This window comes from Cricetulus griseus (assembly GCF_003668045.3).
Source record: "Cricetulus griseus strain 17A/GY chromosome 1 unlocalized genomic scaffold, alternate assembly CriGri-PICRH-1.0 chr1_0, whole genome shotgun sequence".
NCBI classification, from domain to species: Eukaryota; Metazoa; Chordata; class Mammalia; order Rodentia; family Cricetidae; genus Cricetulus; species Cricetulus griseus.
In genome coordinates this window covers 134,189,662-134,213,425 of record NW_023276806.1, presented here as the reverse complement: position 1 = coordinate 134,213,425, position 23,764 = coordinate 134,189,662, and the positions used below count along the sequence as shown (strand labels likewise).

Here is a 23,764-nt window from a genome sequence, read left to right as displayed (position 1 = left end):
TCCAGGGCAAGAGTGTATCCCTTCATGTGGGATGGGCTCCCAAAGTCCCTTTTTACACCAGGGAAAAATACTAATCCACTACCAGGGGCCCCCTGGAGTGCAGAGGCCTCCTCATTGACATCCATGTTCAGGGGTCTGGATCAGTCCTGTACTGGCCTCCCAGACAGCATCTGGGGTCGATGTGTTCCCCCTTTTTCAGGCCAGCTGTTTCTGTGGGTTTCTCCAACCAGGTACCAACCCCTTCAATCTTCATTCCTCCCTCTCTTCAACTAAGTTCCAGAGTTCAGTTCAGTGTACATCTGTGGATGTCTGTCTCTGCTTCCATCAGCCACTGGACGAGGGCTCTTGGTAGGGGTCAGGTCGGTGGAGCGGGAAGGAACTATAATTTGATTTTTTCTTGATTGATTTTCAGTTTAAAAAAATAATCACAGGGCTGTCTAGCTCAGTTGGGTCATTGCTGCCTGGCTTGCACAAATCCAGCATGGTGGTGCATACCTGTGATCCCAGCACTTATGCTCATGAAGTCAAGGCAGGAATATCAGAAGCTCAAAGTCATCTTCAACTACATAGTGAGTTCCGAGGCCAGCCTGGGCTACAGGAGACCCATCTCAAAGTCCCAAAGATTTATGAGAAACTGAATCTTGAAGCCATGAGTCCTCTTGCACTCCTCAAGCCACACAGAGCTGCAGGAGCTTGTCATTTCCCACACTGTATACTCACCAGGAGAAAAAGGTGCAACTTTGCTGAGATAATGAAGGCATAAAAGCTGTGAAGGTTGCCAGGGTATGGTGGCTCACACCTTTGACCCCAGCACAAAAGCTGTAAAGGTATCCCAGAGAAGACATGGAGCTGGGACAAGTGGGAAAATTGATGGGGTCTTCTCTTAAATTAGTTCAAGACACCTAAGTCAGCTTACAGGATTGTAATTTCTTAGCATGCCAGCAAAATATCAGTAATAGGACAAGGGGGGGCACATAGCACACAAATGCTGAAACAGCAATCTACAGCTGAGCACTAAGTGGAGATACTGTATTAAAGAGTCACAAGCTGCTGTGTCAAGTGGGTGTCATTGATGATGGGAAGGACATCTCTACATGCTGGAAAGCTAGAGCCCTGGGAGCTGTCAGCACTTTAGTTCATCCAGGGCATATTAGCCAAGACTCTTGTCTTCCCACTCATTTCCCTTACCATGCACTGAGTATGTTCCTTGAGTATAGGAGAAGGAAATGCAAGAGTCTCCTGCTTCTGCATAAACAACCTATTGAATTTTGATAACTATTTAGCCATGTCAGAGTCAGCAAGCTAGGCCTGTTGGATCATGCTATGATCCACTAGTGTCTTGCAGATGGGTCTAGAGTTAGATGATGATGCAGGTCATCAAGGCAGACATCAGCTGTCTAGCAGCAGTCGACACCCAGAGGTACTAGTGGCCAGGAGATCATGAGTCAAGACCCCTCAGCTGTTTAGATAATAGGTGGTCTTTGACTTGGTTTGTGTGGTTTGGTTTGGAATTGCTTTATTCGATGCTAGTATACAACTGTATTTTGAATTTGGATCTTTTACCTGGCTAGCAAGATGAAGTTTAATATGAATAATTGTCTCTACCACTGCTGGGCTGTGGCACTGGCATCACAGTGCTTGGGCAGACACAGTTACAGGAGACTAACTCGGCTGTGATGTATCATAGGTTATGTGTGTGAAGTGCATCTTCAGTTTTCCATACCTTCAATTTAATAGTGGGTTGATCAGGACATAACCCCTTTCCTAAGTCAGAGTACATCCATGTATTACTCTAACTTAATGCAAAACTCCCAAGGCTTCTTCTAGTTGCCCCTCCCTTCCTTCCTTTCTTTGTTGATCAGAACAAGGAGGGGAAGCCATTAGTAGCTAGCTCTCAGTGTGTTTTCTAGCCTCTTTCCCCACAAGGTGTTCCTTGCACCTTGCAGCTCACCCCTTAGGGTCCTGTGGCAATGCTCTTCCAGATGTTTTGGTTCTACTGAGCCTCCGAGCCCACTAGATTCATGTGAGGCTTCCAGGAACATGAAAAGCTATTTTAGGATGAACAGAGGAACCTTGTGAGGGGGGTTCTCATTGAAGAAGATCTACAGCAACCTCAGAGAAGGAAGGCTAGGTCTGCCGTGATCACTGTCATCCACTGAAACCCTAGTTGCTGGCAAGCATAAGTGCAGAATGGGATGGCTCACACACCGGTCCAATTTTCCTGAAAGCATTTTTGCAGAGTGTTCTGTATCGTAGGTTAATGTACAAGACCAGAGCTGAAAGTGGAAAGTTGGCAAAGTCCTTTGGAAATTGGATGAAGGGCAGGAAACAAAGGATAGCAGTAAAAAACCTAAAAGGCTGTTAATTGAGGAGTGCCCCGGGAAATGGGGTTGCTACCGGCTTTGTATTATTTACATAAAATTGTGTGGAAAACGGTATTGAAAGAGATTTTCATGCTGGCTAATAAAACCGAATTAGTGTGCTGTGAGTGGAAATTCGAATAGAATTGGTGAAGATTCCCATTGTTGAGAAATTGAACAGCAGCATCTTCTAGCATGTTGGTATGAACCCACATGGTTCCACTGTCGAGATTTCCATCAAGTGACTGGGGCAGGCTAATTTAGACAGAAGGAATCAACCAGCCACTTCTTAGACCTGCAAAAAAGCATTTTGAAGCCATGTGGGCACCCTGTTCACAGGGCAGATCCTGAACTGGTATTATCTTCAGACCTGGACACATCTGTTTTAGGAAGGATGGAGAGGCAAATGGAAACTCCTCTTAACTATAGATATAAGACTGAGCCAAACCCATCTACATGCTCCACCTTCCCGTTACTTAACATTTCCTGTTCGGTGGAGCTCAGATGATCACAGCAGCTTATTGTAGATCAGCCTCAGTGGGAAGCTAGCCAGCTCTCACTGAACACATTCCATTCTCATTGAATTTAGCATGGCTAGGTAGAAGTTGGAGTTGTGAGCCTAGGAGTGACATTGACTGCCCTTCCCAGAGTCTCAGGAAACTGTGTCTGGCATGACAGAGTCTAGAGAGGCCTTGATTTCCAGGTCCATTAGGACACCTGTGACATTACTACTCCAAGTGTAGTCCAAGTATTTGCCCCTCTGTCATCACCCTGGAACTGTAGGTTCTCATGCCCTACTCAAAACTTAAGAAGCATCTGCTTATGCTCAGGCTCCCTGGATGACTGGTCCACACACTAACATTTGAGGAAACATGGCTCCAACACACCCAGCAACCACAGAAAATAAAGCAAAAGGGGTTGGTTGCCTCCCACTGAGGGGAAATAAGGCATGAATGACTTGAAGGAGATCTGAGGATTCAAGTTCTGCTTTCTGGGCTTTGATGACCCCACCCGCACTTGCTCAGAAGTCTCAGTGCTTTCTGCAGAATGTCAGCCCAACCCTAAGTAAGCATGCCTTTTGAGGAAAAAAAAATTTGTGTGTGTGTGTGTATAAAAGCTGGTAGAGTATGCCACTGAGTGTTCTTCCCCTGGGGTTGGCATCAGGTACTGGGCCATTAGCTAATTGTCACTGTCTCATCTGTAGGCCATAGAGGCCTGGACCTGTGACTGCTTTTCATTTGAGCTTATCTACCAGGTTAATCATTCCTTTGGTTTCAGGCACCCACCATGCTGTCCGCTAACCCATAGGACCAGCCCCTAAAGGATGTCACTGACCTAGAACAAAGGCTGGATTTGAACCATCTGGTAGACCTCTTATAATACTGTTACCTACACCTGAGATGGCCACATGCCACCAGTGTAGCCAGTGGGAAGGGACACCAGAGCAGCAGCTTATGCCACATTCTCCTTGCCTCTTCTCACCACTACCCCAGGGCTTTTCCTGGGCATGGAGGGTAAAAGGGTTGAGAGAGGAGAAGTGGGTGAGTCACTAAATTGATGTTTGTCCTCATTCTGTGAAGTAGTGTAAACAAGGAGACTGCAGAATCAGGAAGGAATGGCTACGAAAACCCCAAACTCCTCTTTGCTCCTCTGTGCTCTCTGGCTCACCCTAATGAAACTTGCATCTTAATTCTTTCTGGTTTTCCAGAGGTGCTCCATCTGTTGTAAAGAGTTTCTTAGACCAGTATTGAAATATCACTATCATTCAATGTACAGGAGAGAGGCAGGCCAATCTCTGTGTGTTTGAGGCCAGCCTGGTCTACAGAGCGAGTTCTAGGACAGGCTCCAAGGCTACAAAAAAACCCTGTCTCGAACAAAGGAAATGCAGTTTGAGCTTCCATCTTTTGAGCTTTGGTCTTTTGTGACTTTCCCATATTGGAGTTTGTCAACCCCAAGTGTAATATCAGAACCACATCCTTACTGGAGGGAGGGGGAGTGTTGTAGCCATTGTGTCTTAGAGACAATAGGCAAGAATGATTTCAAATACGTTATGCATTAAACAAAGTATGTCTTCTTAGTCCTTAATAAATACATCTGGAGCCATTTCTTAAAATCCCAAATGAACTTCATCTCCACTACAGACTGTGTCTTAAAATGGCAGAACCTATTTTTTTTAACTTTATATTTATAGCAATTGGGGAAGTGTGGCTCATGATATATGCAAAGAAAGTTGAGCATGCCAGCCTCGTGCCCATCGTGGCTCACACAAGGTCCACGTGTAGTTCATCACTTCAGCTGTAGCTCAGGCATTACATTTTCAACTCATATCTTTCTTGTTAATTATTAAGCCCTTCCCAGGCCCCATTCCCAGTTTTGAATAGGCCTAAAGTCCAGAAAGTAAGCAAGTCCCAGAAAGAAGCTACCCACTCCCCAAAGCTTGCTCTGGGATCAAGTACCGTGTAGTGCATCTGTGAAAAATAGTAGGCCAGACAGGAAAAAGCAAGGAATCAGAAGCCACTTGGTTAGAGACCAAAAAACAAAAACAAACAAAAAACCCACCCACCCCATCTCCCCACTTGCTGTCTCCCTGTTCTTTCAGGTAAGAGTCTACGATCTCTCCAAATATGAGCATGGAGCAGATGACGTGCTGATCCTGGCCACCGATGGACTTTGGGATGTTTTATCAAATGAAGAAGTAGCAGAAGCAATCACTCAGTTTCTTCCTAACTGTGATCCAGATGACCCTCACAGGTGGGTGAGTCTATAAGCACTGTCCGGTCTCACCAGCGCTCCTGCTTTGCAGTGGGGACTGTAGGAATAGCTCAGTAACCAAATACAGAAGGGACTACATATCTTATCAGAGGTTCTCCCAAGAACACATGAAAACCCTCAAGTTGATCCCAAATACAGATGGCTAAGAACTTAAAAGTTTACCAACAGGTATACACAACTGAGGACACAGCTCAGTTGGTGGAAAGCTTACCTGCCACGCACGAGGCCTTGGGTGCAATGAATGGCTTGGTGGTACATGCCTGTAGTTCTAGCACTTAGGATGTGGAAGAGAAGTTCAGGGTCATCCTCGCTAAGTAAGGCGTTTGAGGCCAACCTGGGCTACATGAACCCCTATTGGGAAAAAAAAATAAGAGTGACATTTCTTTTTTACTAATTTTTCTTTGTGAGGAGTAAACGGGATTGAGACAGGTGCCACTATGTAATTCTGGCTTGCCTAGAACTCACTATAGTATCCTCAACCTGGGAATGAGCCCCCTCCCTCTGCCGTGCTTGCAGCTTGAGCCACCATACCGTCTCCTTTCTCGTGTTCTCACTTCAGGTTAATCTGGGTTTTGATCCCTGCTGATAAGAATCAGGATCAGTCCTTTCATACATTGATCATCCCTTACGAGACTATTTCTTTTGAGAAGTTCAGAGGAAGGAGAAGGCGATTTCAGTAGAGTTTTCCTGTGTGATAATATACCAGAGTAAATACCACTAGCAGCCCTACATGATTCAAAGCCCTAGGGAAAAAAACCCTCTAGAAGAAAGGCAGCTCCAGCTTCAACACCAAGAAATGATTCATCCTGAGTAGAAGCCAGCAGAGCATGAGACAGTAGAGTTGGGCCTAGAAGTACTCCCTTACTGAGGTGGTTAGCAAAACATGTAAATAAACACCTTAGCTTGCATCGGAACATTTAAAGAGCTTTGAAAACAGGCTCAAGGATGAGCTTGGTGGCATGTGCTTTTAATCCCAGAACTCTGGATGTCTAAGCTGGAGGCCAGCCTGGTCTATAGAATGAGCTCCAGGTCAGCCAGGGCTACACAGAGAAAACCCTATTTCCAAAAACCAAAATCTAAAAGGAAAGAAAATATAATTAAGGAGGCAAGACTAGAAAAATTACTGTGCAGATTTTAAAAGTATGTAAATGGGGAGCTGGGAAGATGGGCTCAGTAGTTAAGAGAACATGCTACTCTTACAGAGGACCCAGGTTCAGTTCCCTGCACCCACATGGCAGCTCACAACTGGCTGTAACTCTAATTCCAAGAAGTCCAACATCCTCTTCTAGCCTCCACAGGCATCAAACACATGAAAGGTGTGCTTACATACATGCAGGAAATACTCATGCACATGCAATTAAAAATGCATCTTTAAAATATATAAATGAAACTTCTAGATTATCATACATACATACATACATACATACATACATACATACATACACTAGAAAGTAAAACTTCAGGCAAGTGTTGGTGGCACACGCCTTTAATCCCAGCACTTGGAGGCAGAGGCAGGAGGATCTCTGTGAGTTCAAGGCCAGCCTGGTCTACAGAGAAAGTTCCAGAACAGACTCCAAAGCAATACAGAGAAACCCTGTCTCGAAAAACAAAAAAACAAACAAACAAAGAAAAATACAAAAGAAGAAGAAGAAGAAAGTAAAAATTATTAAGTGACTGAAACATTGGTGAGTTAGAAAATTGGTCTGAACAAATCTGTCATATACCTCAGGGAGACAAGAAAAGAAACAGTGAAACATTAAGCAACTAAACAGATGACCTAAGATGTTCTATATATATTTCCAAAGGGAGATAATAACAGACAATGGGGAAGGGGGAATTACAGAATCCTGGAACAATGCTAAACCTAAGGCCCAGAAAACCCAACAAATCTCATAAAAAACAACTAAAGGAAATTGTAAATAGCTACTTACCTTCCTTGCTTAAAAAAAAAAAATTCACTTTCATGTTTTGCTTCCCATGTCTGTGAACCACATGTGTGCAGTGCTCACATAGACCAGAAGAGGACACCTGATCCCTTGGAATGAGATATACAAATGGTTGTGAGCCAATACATGGATGCTGGTAATTGAACTTGGGTCTCAGTGCTCTTAACCATGGGGCCATCTCTCCAGCCCTAAATAAGTACCTTCTTAAGAAACTAAATAACCTGAGATGAGCCGCCTCAGAGATGCTAGAAACAGATGTACACAAAAGTGGCCCTTTGAACAGTCTTTTTAGGAGCAGGAGAGGCATTAAGAGACACTGTATCTTCAACTGAACAAAAGTCTGTCAAACTATCAATAAAGGAAATGAATCAAAGAAATTTCAAACATAACAAAAACTGAGAAATGTTATTGTTCGCCAAACTCTGAAGGATGTACTCATAGAAGAGAAGGGAAAGATCACAGATAAAAGACCCAAGAAATCAAGTGGATTATTAAACTGAAGTATAAGTAAATACATGGATGAGCATAGATACACGTCCTCTATATAAAACACGAATGGAGTTAAAGTTGTTAGAACTAATTTACTGGATTAAAATAGTGTATTGGCCAGGAATGGTGACACTTGCCCAAAATCTTAACACTTGACATTGGTGTCAGAAAAACTACAAGTTCAAGGACAGCCTAAGGTACATAGTGATCCCATCTCAAAAACAAACTCAACAACAACAAAACAGTACATTAATTAGCAAAGGATAGTAATCAGTTTAAACAGCCTATGGGATTTTGTTTTGTTTTGTTTTCTGTTTGGGAACATGTTGAAAGTATTTAATTTGTAAACTTTAAATAAGTGTAAATAGAGAAACTAACATAATAGTGTAATGCTTCAGTTAATAGTGGGAAGAAACAAGCATGGAATTGAGCCATATTTCTGAACATCTTTATAAATCAAGGAGAAAAATTATTACTGCAAACTAGAAATATCCTGGGTCTGGATAATAGTGCTACATATGGAAAATGGCTATATATAGCCATTCTGATTTTTATTCCTGGTTCAGAGCTAAGCATAGATCAAGGTGCCACTCACCACTGATGTTCTAGAAGTGACTGGCTTCCCTCTGTGTCTTAAGAAAACTATCTAGAGCTTCCCCTGTGTCCTGAGGATCCCCAACCACAACCTTGTGACATTGTGACCACAGAATAAAAACAAACAACAAAAACAAAGACTGAAAGAAACCTGTAACCTCAGAGAAAGACATGTCTTAGTGTCTTCAGCCTATGCACTCCACATAGACATGTACAAAAGAACCTATATAACTCTGAGGCTCTACGAAGCCAGAGTCACCGAGCTGTCTGTACTTGTCCCTCCTGTGTATATGCCACATACTTCTGGTTCCAAATCAACTGTGCAGACACCAGTAGCAGCATCCAATGCCAGAAGTGAAAGCAGAATAAATCTCTAAGGAAAGTCATAAGAGGAAAAATAAAGACCGGAAGGACAGCATGTATACCAACAGGATAAATTATAAAGCCACCATCTAATTCCTTGAAATGACTAACACATTAGAGAAAAACAAATCAAAACCAAAATGGAATTCCACTTCACACTCACATAATGATAGAAGGCAGTCGCAGAAGTAAAATGCCGTGTGAAATCCCACTTACAGGTGGGATTCCTCTCATAAGAGGTCCTAAAGCAGGCATAAAGTGGGCTTGATGGTAGCCAAAGGTTGAGAGGAGTTTGTAATGAGTAATAAGTTACAGTCTAAAAACGGGAGGAAGCACAAGAGATTGATGCTGGTGATAGCCGAACAGCGATACGAGTGTCCTTAACACCACGGAAAAACACTTTGTATATTAGCTTTGAACGGGTAGATACAGTCAAACTTATGTATATTTATAATCAAATAAATAATATTAATGATAAAATCAATTTTAAAAGGCAATAAAAATAAAGTCCATACATTTTCTGGAACATTAATACAAATGATAGTAGTTCCAAAGTAGTTGTCAATCAGATGCAGCAACAATTAAAATATAAGCAATTATCAGCATTAGAACAATATAAAGATATCATTTCAATCGATATTGAATCTATATAGCACATTATAATAAAGATATCAGCAGATTTGGGGGGGGGCTGGAGAGATGGCTCAGCGGTTAAGAGCACTGGTCACACTTCCAGAGGACCTGGGGTCAATTCCCAGTACCTACGTGACAGCTTAAGACTGCAACTCCAGTTCCAGAGGTTCCAACACCCTTACACATACATACATGCAGGCAAAACACCAGTGCACATAAAATAAAAATAAATTAAAAAATTTTAAGTTACAGAAATAGATTTTTAGATTTGTATTTATTTTTATTTTATGTGTAAGGATATTTGCCTGCATGTATGTGTGTTCATGAAGTACCTACAGAGGACAGAAAAGGTCATCGGATCCGGTGGACCTGGAGTTACTGCAGGTTGTGAGCTGCCCCGTGGGGGCTGGGCGTCAAACTTCATTCTCTGTAGGAGCTGCAGCTGCTTGTAACCATTGAGGCATCTCTCCAGCCCAGTGGATTTGCACCGAGTCTGACAAGCTGGCTCTATGGCAAGTGTAGAAAAACAATTAGAGTCCTATTTTAACATTTATGTAGGCTGTACAAAGTACTGCCCTGCTTAATAAGATAAAACTAAGCATAGTTAATACAATAGGAAAAATTAAAATTGCCCCCTTACCTCAAAAAACAAAAACAAAAAACAGTCCAAGGAGAGTGAGACTGACTTCTAAAGAACAAAAATGAAAATAAATAAGACTTTTAGAAAACAGCGTAGGTTACCCTATGGCCTTGGAGTTGGGAAAGATTTCTTACAAAGCACCAACAAGGGTCTGGAGAGATGGCTCAGAATTTAAGAGTACCTGCTGCTTCCCGAGAACCCGAGTTCAGTTCCCAGCACCTACATCAGCGGCTCATAGCTCCAGCTCCAGGGAAATCCAATGGTCCTCTTTTCCTCTCAAGTTCTTCTGCCCTCTGAGGGCGTGGGCACACACATGACATATACACACTCTTCCACATACTTAAAAATAAACGAATCCTCTTTTAAGGTCAGTGTTGCTGCATTAGCAATTACAAACTTTGTTTCTTCAAAAGAAACACCTTGTTTAACTGAAGAGGGGTTTTTATCCATTCTATCTGAAGGACTCTCGTAGAGCAATAAAACACAAGCTGCCCGGTGTGAAGGAAGCCCCGAGTTCAGTTTAAAGAACAGCACGGTGTGTTTGGTACACGCCTGTTATCCCAGCCCTGGGGGAATAGAGGGTGCTTGTTGTGGAATATTATTGCAACCTGGCAAAGATGCAAACATTTGTTTGTGCTGTGGAATATTACTTTGTGTAAAGGTGTGTTGCTTTTGTGCTGCATTTGCTTAACGGTGTAAGGGTGTGTGTTTAATTGTGTAAAGATGTGTTACATCTGTTTCACCTTGCCTGTCTAAGGCACCTGTTTCATCTAATAAAGAGCTGAATGGCAATGGCTAGGCAGAGACAGGCGGGGTGGGGCTAGCAGGCAGAGAGAATAAATAGGAGAAATCTAGGCTGCTGGGGAGGAGAGCAAGAGAAGAGAACAAAGGGGGGGCGGGTTATGCCTGGGGCAAGAAGCTAGGCAGCAACCAGACAGACAAGAGAAGCAGTGAAAGTAAGACCTACAGAAAGAAAAGTAAAAAGTTCCTAGTGCAGTTGTACCAAATAATTCTAGGAGGAAAAACGTAGCAGGCTTTTTCTTTTGGGCCACCAACCAGCTTCCAAACCAGGACACAAGATTTAGTATTAGTTATGAATGCTCAGTCTAGCTTATGTTCGTTTCTGGCTAGCTCTTTTAACTTTACCTGTTTCTCTTTATCTACTTTTGGCTCCGGGGCTTTTTACTTCATAAAAATCATAATTAACTGTTCTTTCCTTGATTTTTCACTTTGTTCTTCCTCATCTCTGTTTCTAGCTTCACCCACATTCTATATCCTACTTGTTACCGTGTCAGTTTTCTCCTCTACGATCTTCATAAAATTCTGTAAAGCCACAATTTAGAATTACAAGGCACTCAGCTCTCCTTATATTTCTCTAGGCTCTGGTTTTATTTACCAGCCCATCTGTCATCACAGTAACAAATGTGCCTGCCATGGAGTTAGAACCTACAGGAAAGCATGTGTGTCCTCAGAGTGGGCGCCTGAGGTTGAGGAGATCTTTTCCAGGGACAGCAACTTAAATTTTTTTTTTTTCAGTTTGCCTCTCAAGATTGGCAAGTCAAAGCCTAGTGGGGGATTGGAGGGGAGTGGGGATGAATGGGGTGAAACTTAATTTTCAAGAGGCTGGAAGAATTAGGGGTAACGCTAGTTAGAATGCTACCTAGCATACACTAAGCCTTCGGTTCCTCCTCGGCACTCCCAGAACTCGGGCATAATGGTGTACACCATTATCCTAACACGATATTTGGAGGCTAGCCTGAGCTACCAAATAAGAAAAAAAACAAGAGCGAAACTGATTTAAAAAAAAAATCAGAACTTTTAACAGAATGTTTGTGGGGGGGGGGGTCCGCATGGGTCAAGGTTTTCTACTCTATAGGATAGCTCCTGTTTAGATTCCACTTACTTGGATACTCTGAAGGGCTTATTTTGGGGACCAAGGTTTGGCAGAAGGCTGGGAAAGAATCCGATGTAAAACGGACTCCTCTCCTGCCTGCTCAGTCTGAATTCCAGGGGATGGGGGATGGTGTTACAGAAGCTTCCAGAACCTGCCACTTGAATAATTTAAAAAATTTAGCCTGGAACAGTGGATGTTTAAAACCTGAAGAACTAAATGGGCCTGAGGCAGGCAGCACTCAGTGTGTGGCTGGTTGTGCTAACCTGCTAGTGTCCTCGGATCAAGTGTGTTTGGGGGCTTTCTGAACTAAGAGGTTACCGGTTGTACAAACACTTTTGTAAGAAAGCGGGGAGCCTGTGGTAACAAAACAACTTGTCACATGTTCACTATGAAGTGTGATCGGGGAAACACTGCAGAGTTGACTGTACTTGGACTGTCCCCCACCCTGTGTGTACCCTAGTCGTGAAAGCCATGTTGGGAAATCGGGGAGACTCTGTTCATTTCAAGCTCTGGAATTTTGTAAAATGGCACTCTTTTTCACGTGTTGCCTATAAGCTGTATAATTGGGTAGGAGGGCCCCAGCCTTAGCCAGTCGTCTCCTTGAGAGGCCGGTGAACACTGAATGCTCAGGCACCCTCGGGTGGGAGCTGCTCTTTGCTGGAGAGTGGAAACTGACATGTGAGAGTGGAAGTTGCCCTAAAGTCTTAGCGTCATCACAAGTCTGAGATGAGGGAAAGCCCGCAGTTCAAGAGGCCCTATTAACTCTTATATTCTTTCCCCGTGAACGTAGTCCAGGACTCCAAGTTTGCTTATGGAATCACGTGGAAGGAAGTGGACAATGGCCATGCAGAAGCCTAAGGGGGGCTGACCAAATGGGACCTGCCTATTTGATCCAAAATGAGAAGGGAAAGATGCACTCCTAGACTGGGAAAAGCCTCAGACCAGAGAGGAAGCAAAAACAAAGAAAAAATGTTTCTGAGTTTGATAGGATGATGGGTCTACAGAGACCGAGACATGAACAGTTTTCCCCAGTGTTGTCTGGAAAGACAACAGAAGCAGGGCCCAGGTTGGCTAGTGAAAGGCAGGAGTGTGGCTTTTCTCCTTTTCGTTTTTTTTTTTTTTTTTTCTTTTGCTCTCAACAAATTGCCGGCATTGTCTTCCTTTGACCTCCTCCCTCAAAAGAGGAATATGAAGTCGTATCCTTCTCCTGTGCTTCTAGAGGACAGGTGATTAACATAAAGACCAGTTAGCCACAGCTGACCTTCACACCTTCTCTCGGCATGGTGGAGCAGGCACAAATGGGCCCTGTGATCTCATAAACCCTAGCTTTTCCTCCCTTTGAACTGTCTCCACAAAGGAACCAGGAAATTAAAAGGCAGCTTTGTAGAGGGGCCAGGCTCAGAGTGTAGTGCAGTTTTTGGTCTTTTCCTTTGTTTTATTGGAGTTGGTTCTGAAGTGCTGTTACCAGCAGCTCTTTGACTCTCCTGTGGGGTCACAGAATGAACCCTTCATAGGAAGTGCCTCACTGGAATATTCTAGAGGGAGGTTGTGGGGAGGTCACAGGGTGAACATTCTAGAGGGAGATTGTCAGAGGTTACAGGGCTTGGGCTGCACCAAGCCCTTGTTCTGTAACTCTGGTCAGATTCTTTTTTTAAAACTTAGACAATACACTACTCGGAGACAAACTCTAAGTTGTAAAACATAATGAGAATTGACCCGTCCCCTCTGAACCTGGAGGTTTACCTGGTAGGTCTCCCTGGGAAAAGCATTTAAAGTGGGAACAAGTGTATGAACTAGCTGAAGAAACTTACCATTTTGTCGGGGGGGGGGGAGAATAAATTATTGCTAAAGAGAAGGAAGGTGGGCAGGCAGAGGCGAGAGAAACGAGAATCAAACGTAAAAACACATCATGGATGCACGCTCCAAGTGTCAAGGCAAAGCTCTTACAGGGCTTTGTCCACCCCATAACTTCCCAAAACCCGTCTATAGAAACCTTGGGTTTCCTACCCCGCTCCTAGCAGCTCTGTTGCCCCTGCCATGCTACAAGGGGAGTATGTGTGCTCTCTGCAGATGAGGTCTGGCACATGCTAAACAGTAGATCTACATGCCCAGCCCTGTCAAGATCCTGATGGGAGTCCTCAAATACCAGTGTTCCAAAATCCCTCTTAAGTGTGAGAGGCCTTTTTGGTAAGGGTGTTCTTCCCTTCTGCCGGCTGACTAGCTGTGGGCTTTGAGAAAGGAATGGCGAGGTTAAAGGTCAAACACCAACAGCCTGCAGCCTTAATGAATATATTAAATAGCAGTTTGCATTACCACGGTAATACCGAATTTATCTTGGCAAAAGACAAAAGTGGTCTTTTTTTTCTTAATCTTTAAGTTAGTTGAGCTAATTTCTCAGCAGCACATATGCTTTCCAGAAACTGTGCCTCAAATGCAAAAAGGAAGAGCCTCCCCCACCCCTTATCGCCTGCGGGTTTTAGGAACAAATTCCTTCATGTTTGTGTTTTGTGGACTAGATAAAAATCTGCATTTCTGTTTGTTGTGCACTGTTTAGCATATTCAGATCCGTGGGAACCTGGAAGTGGGCCTGAGACCCTGGCTGCAGCAGCCTGGGCACTGCACAAATGATAGTCTTTCTGTGTGCTGTTGGCTGGGCTGGCAGAGCAAAGCTGTGTGAGTACTTAGCTGTGTGGCCAGGAGCAGGGTTATTATTCCTCCTCGTATTGAAATGTTGCTGTTTGGGAATTGAACTAAAATAAACATTTACCACTGAAGAAATCAAGGAGCCCAGCCACCGACAGAGTACTGAGAAGTGGACAAAGCCTGGCAGTGGAGAGTTAGGGGGCAGGGGACCCCACTTTTCCCACGGGGTAGGGTGCTCTCTCCAGCCTCAAGCCTTGTTCGAGCGTCTCGACTTCTTGGCATAAAGTTGGTGTCTCAGATCTTGATTCTGAGGGCTGACCCAGCTCCCATGGGTTCACCTGATATATGTGCCTCCTCAAAACAAATGGCCACTTTCTAAGCACAACAAATGCCACCTCCAAGCCAACCCTGGCTCCTCCACTCATCACCATAGATCCCTGCCAATGTTCCAAAGCTGGGGAGTTTTCCTCCCTCTTAAATCTCAGACCTGCTCAGAAGGCAAACGGGCTTCCTCCTCCCTTCCCATCACATTATATTGCTGAGGGGGGTGTGGACCCAGCAGATGGAGGGTGCCTTTTATATGCAAATATTTGGAGCCCATTAATTCCCCAGTTCTTGCCCACCTACCCTCCTTTTTAGAGGATCCCTTCTGCAACAAATAAATGGCTGGTGGAAGTTTCGCCCAGTCATAGTTGACTGTTAATGACTGTCAAGACTGTTAGCTTGAGGCCTGAAGTTGACTTCTTTGGCCTCCTGGGAAACAGCCTCCGTAAGAGGTAAACGACTTCAGGCAAGAGGTTGTGGGAAGAAAAGCGTTTTGAAGTCTAATGAGGAGAATGGTGGTTAACACTTCTTGATCTCTGGCCACGAGCAGGCTGCCCTATTGGATGTTTGTGATAAGGAAAAGAGGGACCCTAGAAGCTAAGGAACTTTCCCAGAGCCATCCATCTGGTGTGAAAGCAAAGATGAAATCTAGGTGGTCCCATAACCACAGGAGAGGTGACAGAGAACTGTGACAGATACTGAGGTTTTATTGCCCTCTTTTCTGTCTTCTCTGCCATCCCTGCTGTGCCCTTCCTCTGCTCCACCCCCCAGCCCCTCCTCAGAGTTCAGCTCTGAATTTTCTAAGTCCAGCCCTTCCCACCATTTCTTTCTGCAGAACTTTGTTGGTCAATATTGAAAGCTTCAGACAGGGAGGAAAAAAAATCTTAAAATTCACAACTCCTCTCCTAGGGGGAGATTCTTGGCCTTGGAGAAAGTGAGCATTTCCAATGACCACAGCTTCCCTGATGCTGCCTGGGCAGAAGGCATTGGTAACTTCCAGAATTACCAGCTACCTCAGCCTGCCGGGTCCCAGGTGCCCACATCCACCTCCTGTCCTGTCTTCAGTTTCCCCCTAGCCTTTGTTTCTGGGCTGTGTTTTTCACGCTGGGAACAGTCTGTAGCACATAGATGTACTTGTGTTCCATCTCAGTACCGATTCTTGGTACCCTCTTTTGTGGCCACAAGAAGCATTTTTCTTGTCACCAACCCAGGCATCTGACAAGGTAGACCTTGGAAAATGCACCGGGAGCCTTGGTAGCTAAGAGGATTTCTTTGTATGCTAATGCTCAATGAGAAGCAACCTGGGATTGGCTTCAAGATTGGAACAAATTGACTTTTGGATGTGGGGGGATAGTGAGGTGTTCGTCCACCCCCACTCCAGCGGCTGCAACAAATGCCTTCTCCAAGAGCTGAGTTTGGTCTCTGAGGACGGCATCCTTACACAAAGGGCCTCCTGGTTGGCTTTAATTTCAGTTTGGGTTTCCCATCCCATAAAAGGCATGTCAGGAAGCTGTCTAGGAAGCTCAGGTTCAGCTCACTTGTAGAATACAGTGTCTGTCCTACAGAGCTGTCTGATGGGGAGGAATTTTCACAGTACTATTGAAGCTGAGCCAAGAGCAGGCATTGGCAGAATGAATCTCAGCTCCTCAGAATAGGGTGGGGCCTGGGATGTTCCCTAAACAGCTCCCTCTGTTTCTCAAACAGCATGTGGATACCGTGGGTACTGAGAGCAGATAACCCAACAAAATTAAGGCTCTGGGTTAAGGAGGAAATGGATAGGTAGGCCACCTAGTACACAAGACAGATGTGAAATTAGCCTTCATACTACTGCATGACATATAGGGATCTTAAGCTCTCCCAAACAAATTTATAAAGCCCTGGAAAAACCCATAAGACCTCCACCCACACACACACACTGAAGATTGTTTTAAATCTCTAGATAACCCTGGGTACATAGTCAACAACTGTTTTCAGAAAAGCATTCGTACAAAAACAAGTGGGAGATGATGGAGCCACCTCCACCCCACCCCCACCCCCGCTCCCCTTATCCACTTCCCAGAGAAAACATGGATGTGATAGGATAGGTTTGAAAGGAATTAAGCGTGCAAAAATAGAATCAAGAGGTAGATTTGGGAAAGAACCAGGGAAAGTTGAGACAGAGAAACTTGCTATAATTAAGTAGCTCCCTAAATGGATTAAGTACACTTCTAAAGAAATCAAAGTGAAGGGCATCACACAGGAATGAGTACTGGGAACAATGGAAGGTACTGATGGCAAGGAAGCTATAGAAAAAGTCTCAGAGCTGGAGATGGTTTATCCTGTAAGGGTGCGTACATACGTGTCACCAAGCCTGATGAACTTAGTTGGAGCCTACGAGGTGGGAGGAGAGAGAACACTCTACAAAAGTGTTTTCTGACCTTCATGTACATACTGTGGCATGCAATACACACAAGCACTTTTATGAATATTTTTGTTTATGCAGAGTTTGGTTACCATATCAGGTGACTTATAAACACATGTAACTCCAGCTCCAGGGGATTGAGTGTGTTCGAGCCCGAGTGTACACACAAACATAAAAAGTGAAAATAAATCTAATACTGTACCTTGAAACATTGCTACTCTAAATTAAATCAAGCTTTTCATTGTCCCAAGAATGGTATAAGCTTATCCCTGAAGCATTGCTAAAGACTTAATGTCCTCCTAGAGCAGGAAACAAAATTCAGAGTGAAAAACGGACTGAGAAGTTTATAAGAGTGTTGGTCCCCTTATGTGCCCACATAGTGACTAGTAGAGATTAAAACCAAGGCAAACTAAAATAGTCCACCCATTACATGGATGGTGAAGGAAGGTGTTCTAATGTCATTTTTTAATAAGGCAGAAATAGCGAACTGTACATTAAAAATTGAGTAGGATTGCCAAATGACCAAATCTGTCACCTGCATGTGGGCTGTGAATGTCCGAGGGCTGTTAGCATGGCAGAGCATACGCATAAAGCATGAATGGAAAGCCCAAAACAAGCCTTCATACATGTATGTGTGTCTGTGTTTGTCATAGTGAAAGTAAAAGGTCAGATAATAGCAATCTTATAATGTTACTCTTAATAACTATAAAGTTGGATTTTCTTTTAGCCATGCACAATTGAAGAAATAATACACTGACAATGAGTTAGAAGTCCTATTCTGCATCGTAAGCTTTATAATCGAATATGCCAAGGTGAGAAGGTGGTCTTGAAGGACTGATTTCTTTCTTCAGGGATATTAGAATGTCATTATCTAGAGATGATTGATGGGGAGGTGACTCCTTGGAAGCGAAAATAGCAGGGCATTTATCAAGTTTTTCCTAAAGTCATGATTGGGGCCCACAAAGAAAGTTGAGAGCATCAGAAACAGGTACGGTGTGTTGAGGAAACAGATATGCTGGGCTTGTGTCGTGGATGGGTGCCAGTAAAAGAGAAAAGGGACATTCAAGAGGAAAGAACACGGTTGGCAGGATATGTTGGGTGGAAAGAGTATGGTGACAATGCTGCCTTTGGGATTGGGCTGTCCAAGGATGGATCAGGAAGGGTATAGGGAGGGCCCTCCTGTTGTAAGGCTGGGGGATCTAAATGAAAAGAAACTGGAGGAAACAAGAGTGGGAAGTTCAGAACCTGGGGAATATAGCTTGGTTGGTAGAGTACTTGGCTTTAGCATACACAAAACCCTGGCTTCAGTCTTAAGACCCCATAACAGTGGACGTGGTGGCACACAGGACTCTGGAAATAGAGACAGAAGTTCAAGGTTATTTTGCAGTTCAATTCAGCCTGGGTTTAGAGGCTCTGTCTCAAAACCCTAAGGGAAGGGTTGTAGAAATGGTGTGGTCATTAAAGCCTAGGCTCCCCATCAAAACCTCAGGAGAAACGATGGAGAGTGAATCTCAATTTATCTGGCAGTAAGTGACTGTATCTTAAAAGTAACCCATCATCGGGTGGTGTCATTGTCTCCAGGTGGCATTAATACTCAGATTTAAAAAGTCCAAGCTCTACTGTACACACGTATGAAATTCTCCTGTGTGTGCGAGAGTGTGAGTGTACAGAAACAGGAAATGCCCAAGCTAACTAACAATTTGAAAATACTGGGAACATCAGTCACGAAGGTGCATGCCTGTGATCTCAGTGTCTCAAAGGTTGAGGTGATGAAACTGGGAGTTCAAGGACAACTTGGCCTGTAGGGCAAAACCTGCCCCCACAAACTAACAGTGAAATACCTGAAGTCACAAGAGCGCAGGGCTACTGCTCTTTCCTGTGCTCTCCTAACCAATCTTGTCCTGGTCCCCAGCCATTTCTCATGACGGCTGGACCTGCTCAGGCCTGTTTGCCTCATGTCCAGGCAGCCATTAAGAACTGTCTGTACTTCTGAGGGCTGCTTTTTCTGACTACTTAAAATGTCTGTCTCCTTGTCAGCCATGTTTTCCCATGACTTACCGTGTCCGAAACTCATCTTTTAAGATGTATCCAACCCTGATGAAGGAATCCTCTCGTCCCTCTCCTCCTTTTCTTTCTTCTTCTTCTTCTTCTTCTTCTTCTTCTTCTTCTTCTTCTTCTTCTTCTTCTTCTTCTTCTTCTTCTTCTCTTTTTTTTTTTTTTTGACAGTTTTGGTTGTCCTGAATCTGCAAAGTTTAAGGTTCAGAGACGGTCATTCACAAGAATGATAAACATCACCCCCATGTTGCTAGGGGCAACATTACTAAGAATAACCTCTGGCATATCCCTTGGAGGCTGCCCTGAGTGTGTATAATGTAGGTCCTGGGATAGTCATGTAGTTCTTCAGCCTATGGCCTCCCCTTCCTGGCTGTCATTCTTTTTAAAAAATATTTGTATGTGTATGGGCGTTTTGCCTGTATAAATGTTTGTGTACCACATGCCTATCTGGGGCCTCATAGAGGTCAAACAAGGGCATCAGACCCACTGAAACTGTTATTCATGGCTTCAACCACCATGTTGGGTACTAGGAGCTGAACTACAGTCCTCAAGAGCAACAGGTGCTCTTAACTGTTCTCTGGGCCATATCTGTCGCCCCCTCTTTTTCTTGGTCACAAGATGAGACTCCTTAATTGGAGCTAACTGGTTGCATCTTCCCTCAAGTATAACAGACTTCTATATCAAGCCAATAATTCTTTTCCATGCAGTTAGGAAAAAAGGGGTCTCTCCTACCTACTCAACTCTCCATCCAACCTGGAGGCAGCATTTATTTTGTATTAATTAGGATGTGGTATATGACACACTGTTGGCCACCTGGGCTATAAGAATAGACTTAATTCTTAAAGGCTGCATGACTTTGGAATGTTCCCAGCCCAATCATTTGCTGAAACCCTTGTTCTTGAAATCAAGTCTGTTCTAACCAGAGTGCTGTCCTCTCTTAGGTTTAGAGAGCACGTGCCATCTGTCCCAAGATCCCAAAGGTAATGCTGAGGTACTCCGAGCAGGGAGAGGTCATGCACGCCTTGTAAAAAGCCCTGTTGTCGGCCTTCCAAGAGGCCATGCGTAGGGTGACATTTATTTTCCTGGTGATTTATCAGAATCTGCCTCTTGGCAGTTTAGGTTCCAAACATGATTTAATCATGATACAAATAACAGACTCAACTGTCAGAGCTGGGCTCACCTTCCCCAAGCTTGACAAAAATGTTCTTTAAACCAAAATGCCAGTTGCCATTTATACAGAGAAATACAGCTGACTGAGGCTTTCAAAGCACAAAGTAGTATATTCTTCCCTGGTAGATGAGCCTACACTACACAGGGAGGCACACCATAATCGGCAGGTTCTTTGAACTCAAAACTGGAAGAAAAAAATGCATTGGTCGTTTCCTGGCATAGGCTTAGAAAATAATCCATCGTATACGAAGTCCCTCCCTGCCAGATGCCCTTCAAGTCTCAGCTAAGACTCTTTGCACTGATATTGAGTTAGGAACCTGCCGGTGTCTTAGTTCACTTTTATGCCTCCCAGTTGACAGAACCCAATACCCACAAATAAACCCCTCCTGTCACACTTTCTTCTCTAGGTGTTAGCCTCTTTGCTAGCTTACCATAATTTTTAAAGTTTACAGTTGAAATCTCAATGTGAACAATCATTTCAAATTCTTGAGTGATCCCACCCCCAGAGAGGCCCTTATATAAACATCACACAGGTGAATGCAGAGGGAAAGTCACCTGCTTTACCAATTATCTGCACCCACCACCCACCCCTTACCTTCTTGTATTTCCCTATACCAAAGTAGCACATTTTTCTTCAAATTTTTTGAACCCATTTTTATTTTCAAAAAGGTTCAGCACAGCCATTAAATGGAAAACCTTTTGATACAAAAGGAAAGATTAGGCTTAAAAATATATTGAAGACAGAAGTTCCTGGATTTTGTGTTTTGAGTTTTCTCATGTACTTATTTAACCCAATACTTTGTCATGGAAAACTGGACTGGTGAAGGATCACACATTTGGGAGAAGATAGCTCTATTTTTTTAAAAGATTGTTGGGAAATGTACAACTGTAGTGATGCCTCCTTTCCAGCCGCCCTAAGCCTTGTGTCTACCCATACTGTCCTGACTATCTTGCTTCTGCTTTACCCCTTCCTGGCACAGGTACACACTGGCAGCTCAGGACCTGGTGATGCGAGCCCGAGGCGTCCTGAAGGACAGAGGATGGCGGATATCCAATGACCGACTGGGCTCAGGAGATGACATCTCTGTATACGTCATTCCTTTAATACATGGAAACAAACTGTCATGAAAGTGACCCAGGGGATTGGGAGGATAGAAAGAAAGAACTGGGATGCCTCTAAGCAGAATGGAACTGGGGAGTGCCTGGGCTGGATTCCAGGTGATGCAATTTCTTCCCAGCCCAGATGGGGAAATTGCTGCCAAAAGGCCTCTGGCTTTACTTCAAGGTGACCCTTAGGTTTCCATTTCCTCTTTAGTACCGGGTCTGGACACTGAATGAGACCAAAATGCACGGCCTGCTACTGGGTGTTCCATTTCTCTTGGTTTCTATTGTAGGGCTTCTAGGTGGCTATTGCCTATTTGGGGCACAGGCATAAACTTATTTATTTTATCTAGACTAGCAGAGACCGCCATTTCAGGTGTAACTGGCAGAAGACTCCTCAGCCTGTCAAGCTGCCAGCTTCTCTCGAGGTGAAGAGCCACACTGAAAAGTTGGGGACCCTGCTCAAAGCATGAGCGCCCATCTTGTAAGCTCCAGCTGTTTCAGGGATTCTGCCTTGTCCTGTCTCGTCCCTTCTCTCTCATCTCCCTCTGTCTCTGGATTCTTTTCTGGTAATGATGGGGTGTGAGGCAGATTTTTTTCCTTTTTGACATTCCTTGAATCTTTCTCATTTCTCTCCACTGGGACTTTCCAACTCACTGCTGGACAGTTTCCACATCAGGCTAGCCCGATCTGGCTTGTCCCATGTTCTGTGTCCCATACACATGTATAGTTGTTGGAGCAATGCCCTGTGTGACAGTTTGTTGGATAACGTTAACCCTGAGTTCTGGTTTCTCACCAACGTTTGCTTCAAAATGTGGGTGTCTCATTGGCCCCACAAACCCTCTGTTATCTGAAGGTCCCTCTGCTCATCTTGAGATTTTTCTGTGAAGAGGTCGGTTTTTCCTTTCTGGACTGGGTGGGTGCTCTCACAGCTGGTGTGTCCTTGAAGACACATAGGGAGCAGCATACAATACAGCAGCCCAGGAAGTTATCCTGTTCGTCCTAATATGCTTCATTAGGAAAGAATGTGGGATTGAGGCTTCCTGGGTCCTGACTATTTTCCTGACACCCCCCCAATCCCCGGGAAGAGAGACTGTCACAGCTCTAAGCAGTCATCCCCTCTTCCTGTCCTCTTTGTTCAAGGATAGATGGGATGAAACTTGAATAAAAGTAAATTTGAACTTGGGCTAGTCATTGTTGCGCTGCCTACTCTGTCCCTCAAATGAATCATGTTCTAGAAAGCTAAGAGCCCAGACCCCCTTTCCCACTATGCATCTACCCACACTGCTGTGTGCCCCACAAGCATAGCGATAGCACACACGTGGGGTGGTATCTGCCTCCTGCTTTCTCGATGGAAGGGACAGCAAGCAAAGCCCAGCTTAATCGCCTGCCTCTTGAACAGACGGCTGCTTTGCCGAGGGGCCCTCAGATCAACATCTGATGGCTTAGTCCTGTCCTATAGTCTTCCAGGATATCCACTTGGTGTGATTCAGACACACTTCCAACCCGGGGGGTGTGGGGTGTGGTATAATTTCCCTAAAATGCTTGAGAGGCAATTCCAGCTCTTTGTGTGTATTTAAGCAAATTCCTTGCCAGAGAACAGAGGAGCAGCATATCCTCCAGGCTGATAAGTCATCTGCATTCCTGGAATTGTGGATATTTTCTTAGGAAAGGCCTGGTGCCTTCCTTCTCACAAAGTTGCCCCACTGTGTAGAGCCAGTACTCAGTCCAGCAGATGACATACTATGTGTGTGCCAACTGGTTGCCTGAAAACTGGGTAGCTACCATGTGGGAACCATCTTCATCTGGCTGGGCACCCACCCTCCTTCTCCAGGAAGTCTTTACCACCCCAGATATCTCTGGGGGGAGTGGTTTGTGTCAACCATTTGCTGCTTCCCTGGCAGAATATGATGGTGTGGAAAACAGTTTGAGGCACATTCTGGAATCCTGGTCCTCTTTCCCACATCTGCCCAGTTCTCAAAGTCATATGCAAACAGGAAATGGGAAAGTCTTATTCTGTGGAGGAACTGAGCCACCTTCTTTGGGATCATCCCATGTCCCCAATGCCTTCCATATTTTTGCTTTTCTGGACTCCTCCCTGGGTCTCCCCTTGACCCCCTCCAGTCATACTCGGCCACCAGAGTCAGAATTTCTGAGTGTATAAATATCTTAAAGGTGTTGTGACAACATTCTTCCAATTCACTTACTGCCAAGGTGCACACCTAAGGCAAACAAAACCTGGAAAATCCAAATTCAAATTAATCCTAAAATCTAGGGCCCTGCTGGTTTTAGTTGGCAGTATATCCCGGGGTTCTCTTCATGAGATCCTGTAGGTGGAAAGATGTTAGTCTCAGGCTAAAGCCCTGTTTGTGTGTCGTG

The 23,764-nt window shown here is 44.3% G+C and overlaps 1 protein-coding gene across 1 annotated transcript in view; it reads left to right on the top strand.

The window, feature by feature from the left end:
* Positions 1–22,570, top strand: part of Ppm1h (protein phosphatase, Mg2+/Mn2+ dependent 1H) — a 238,443-nt gene extending 215,873 nt beyond the window's left edge. The window contains exons 9-10 of the mRNA XM_027392288.2: positions 4,960–5,111; positions 21,265–22,570. Of these exons, the coding sequence (XP_027248089.1) occupies positions 4,960–5,111; positions 21,265–21,412 (300 nt within the window). The 3' untranslated portion in view covers positions 21,413–22,570. The remainder of the gene's footprint in view (positions 1–4,959; positions 5,112–21,264) is intronic.
* The last annotated feature ends 1,194 nt before the right edge of the window (positions 22,571–23,764 follow it).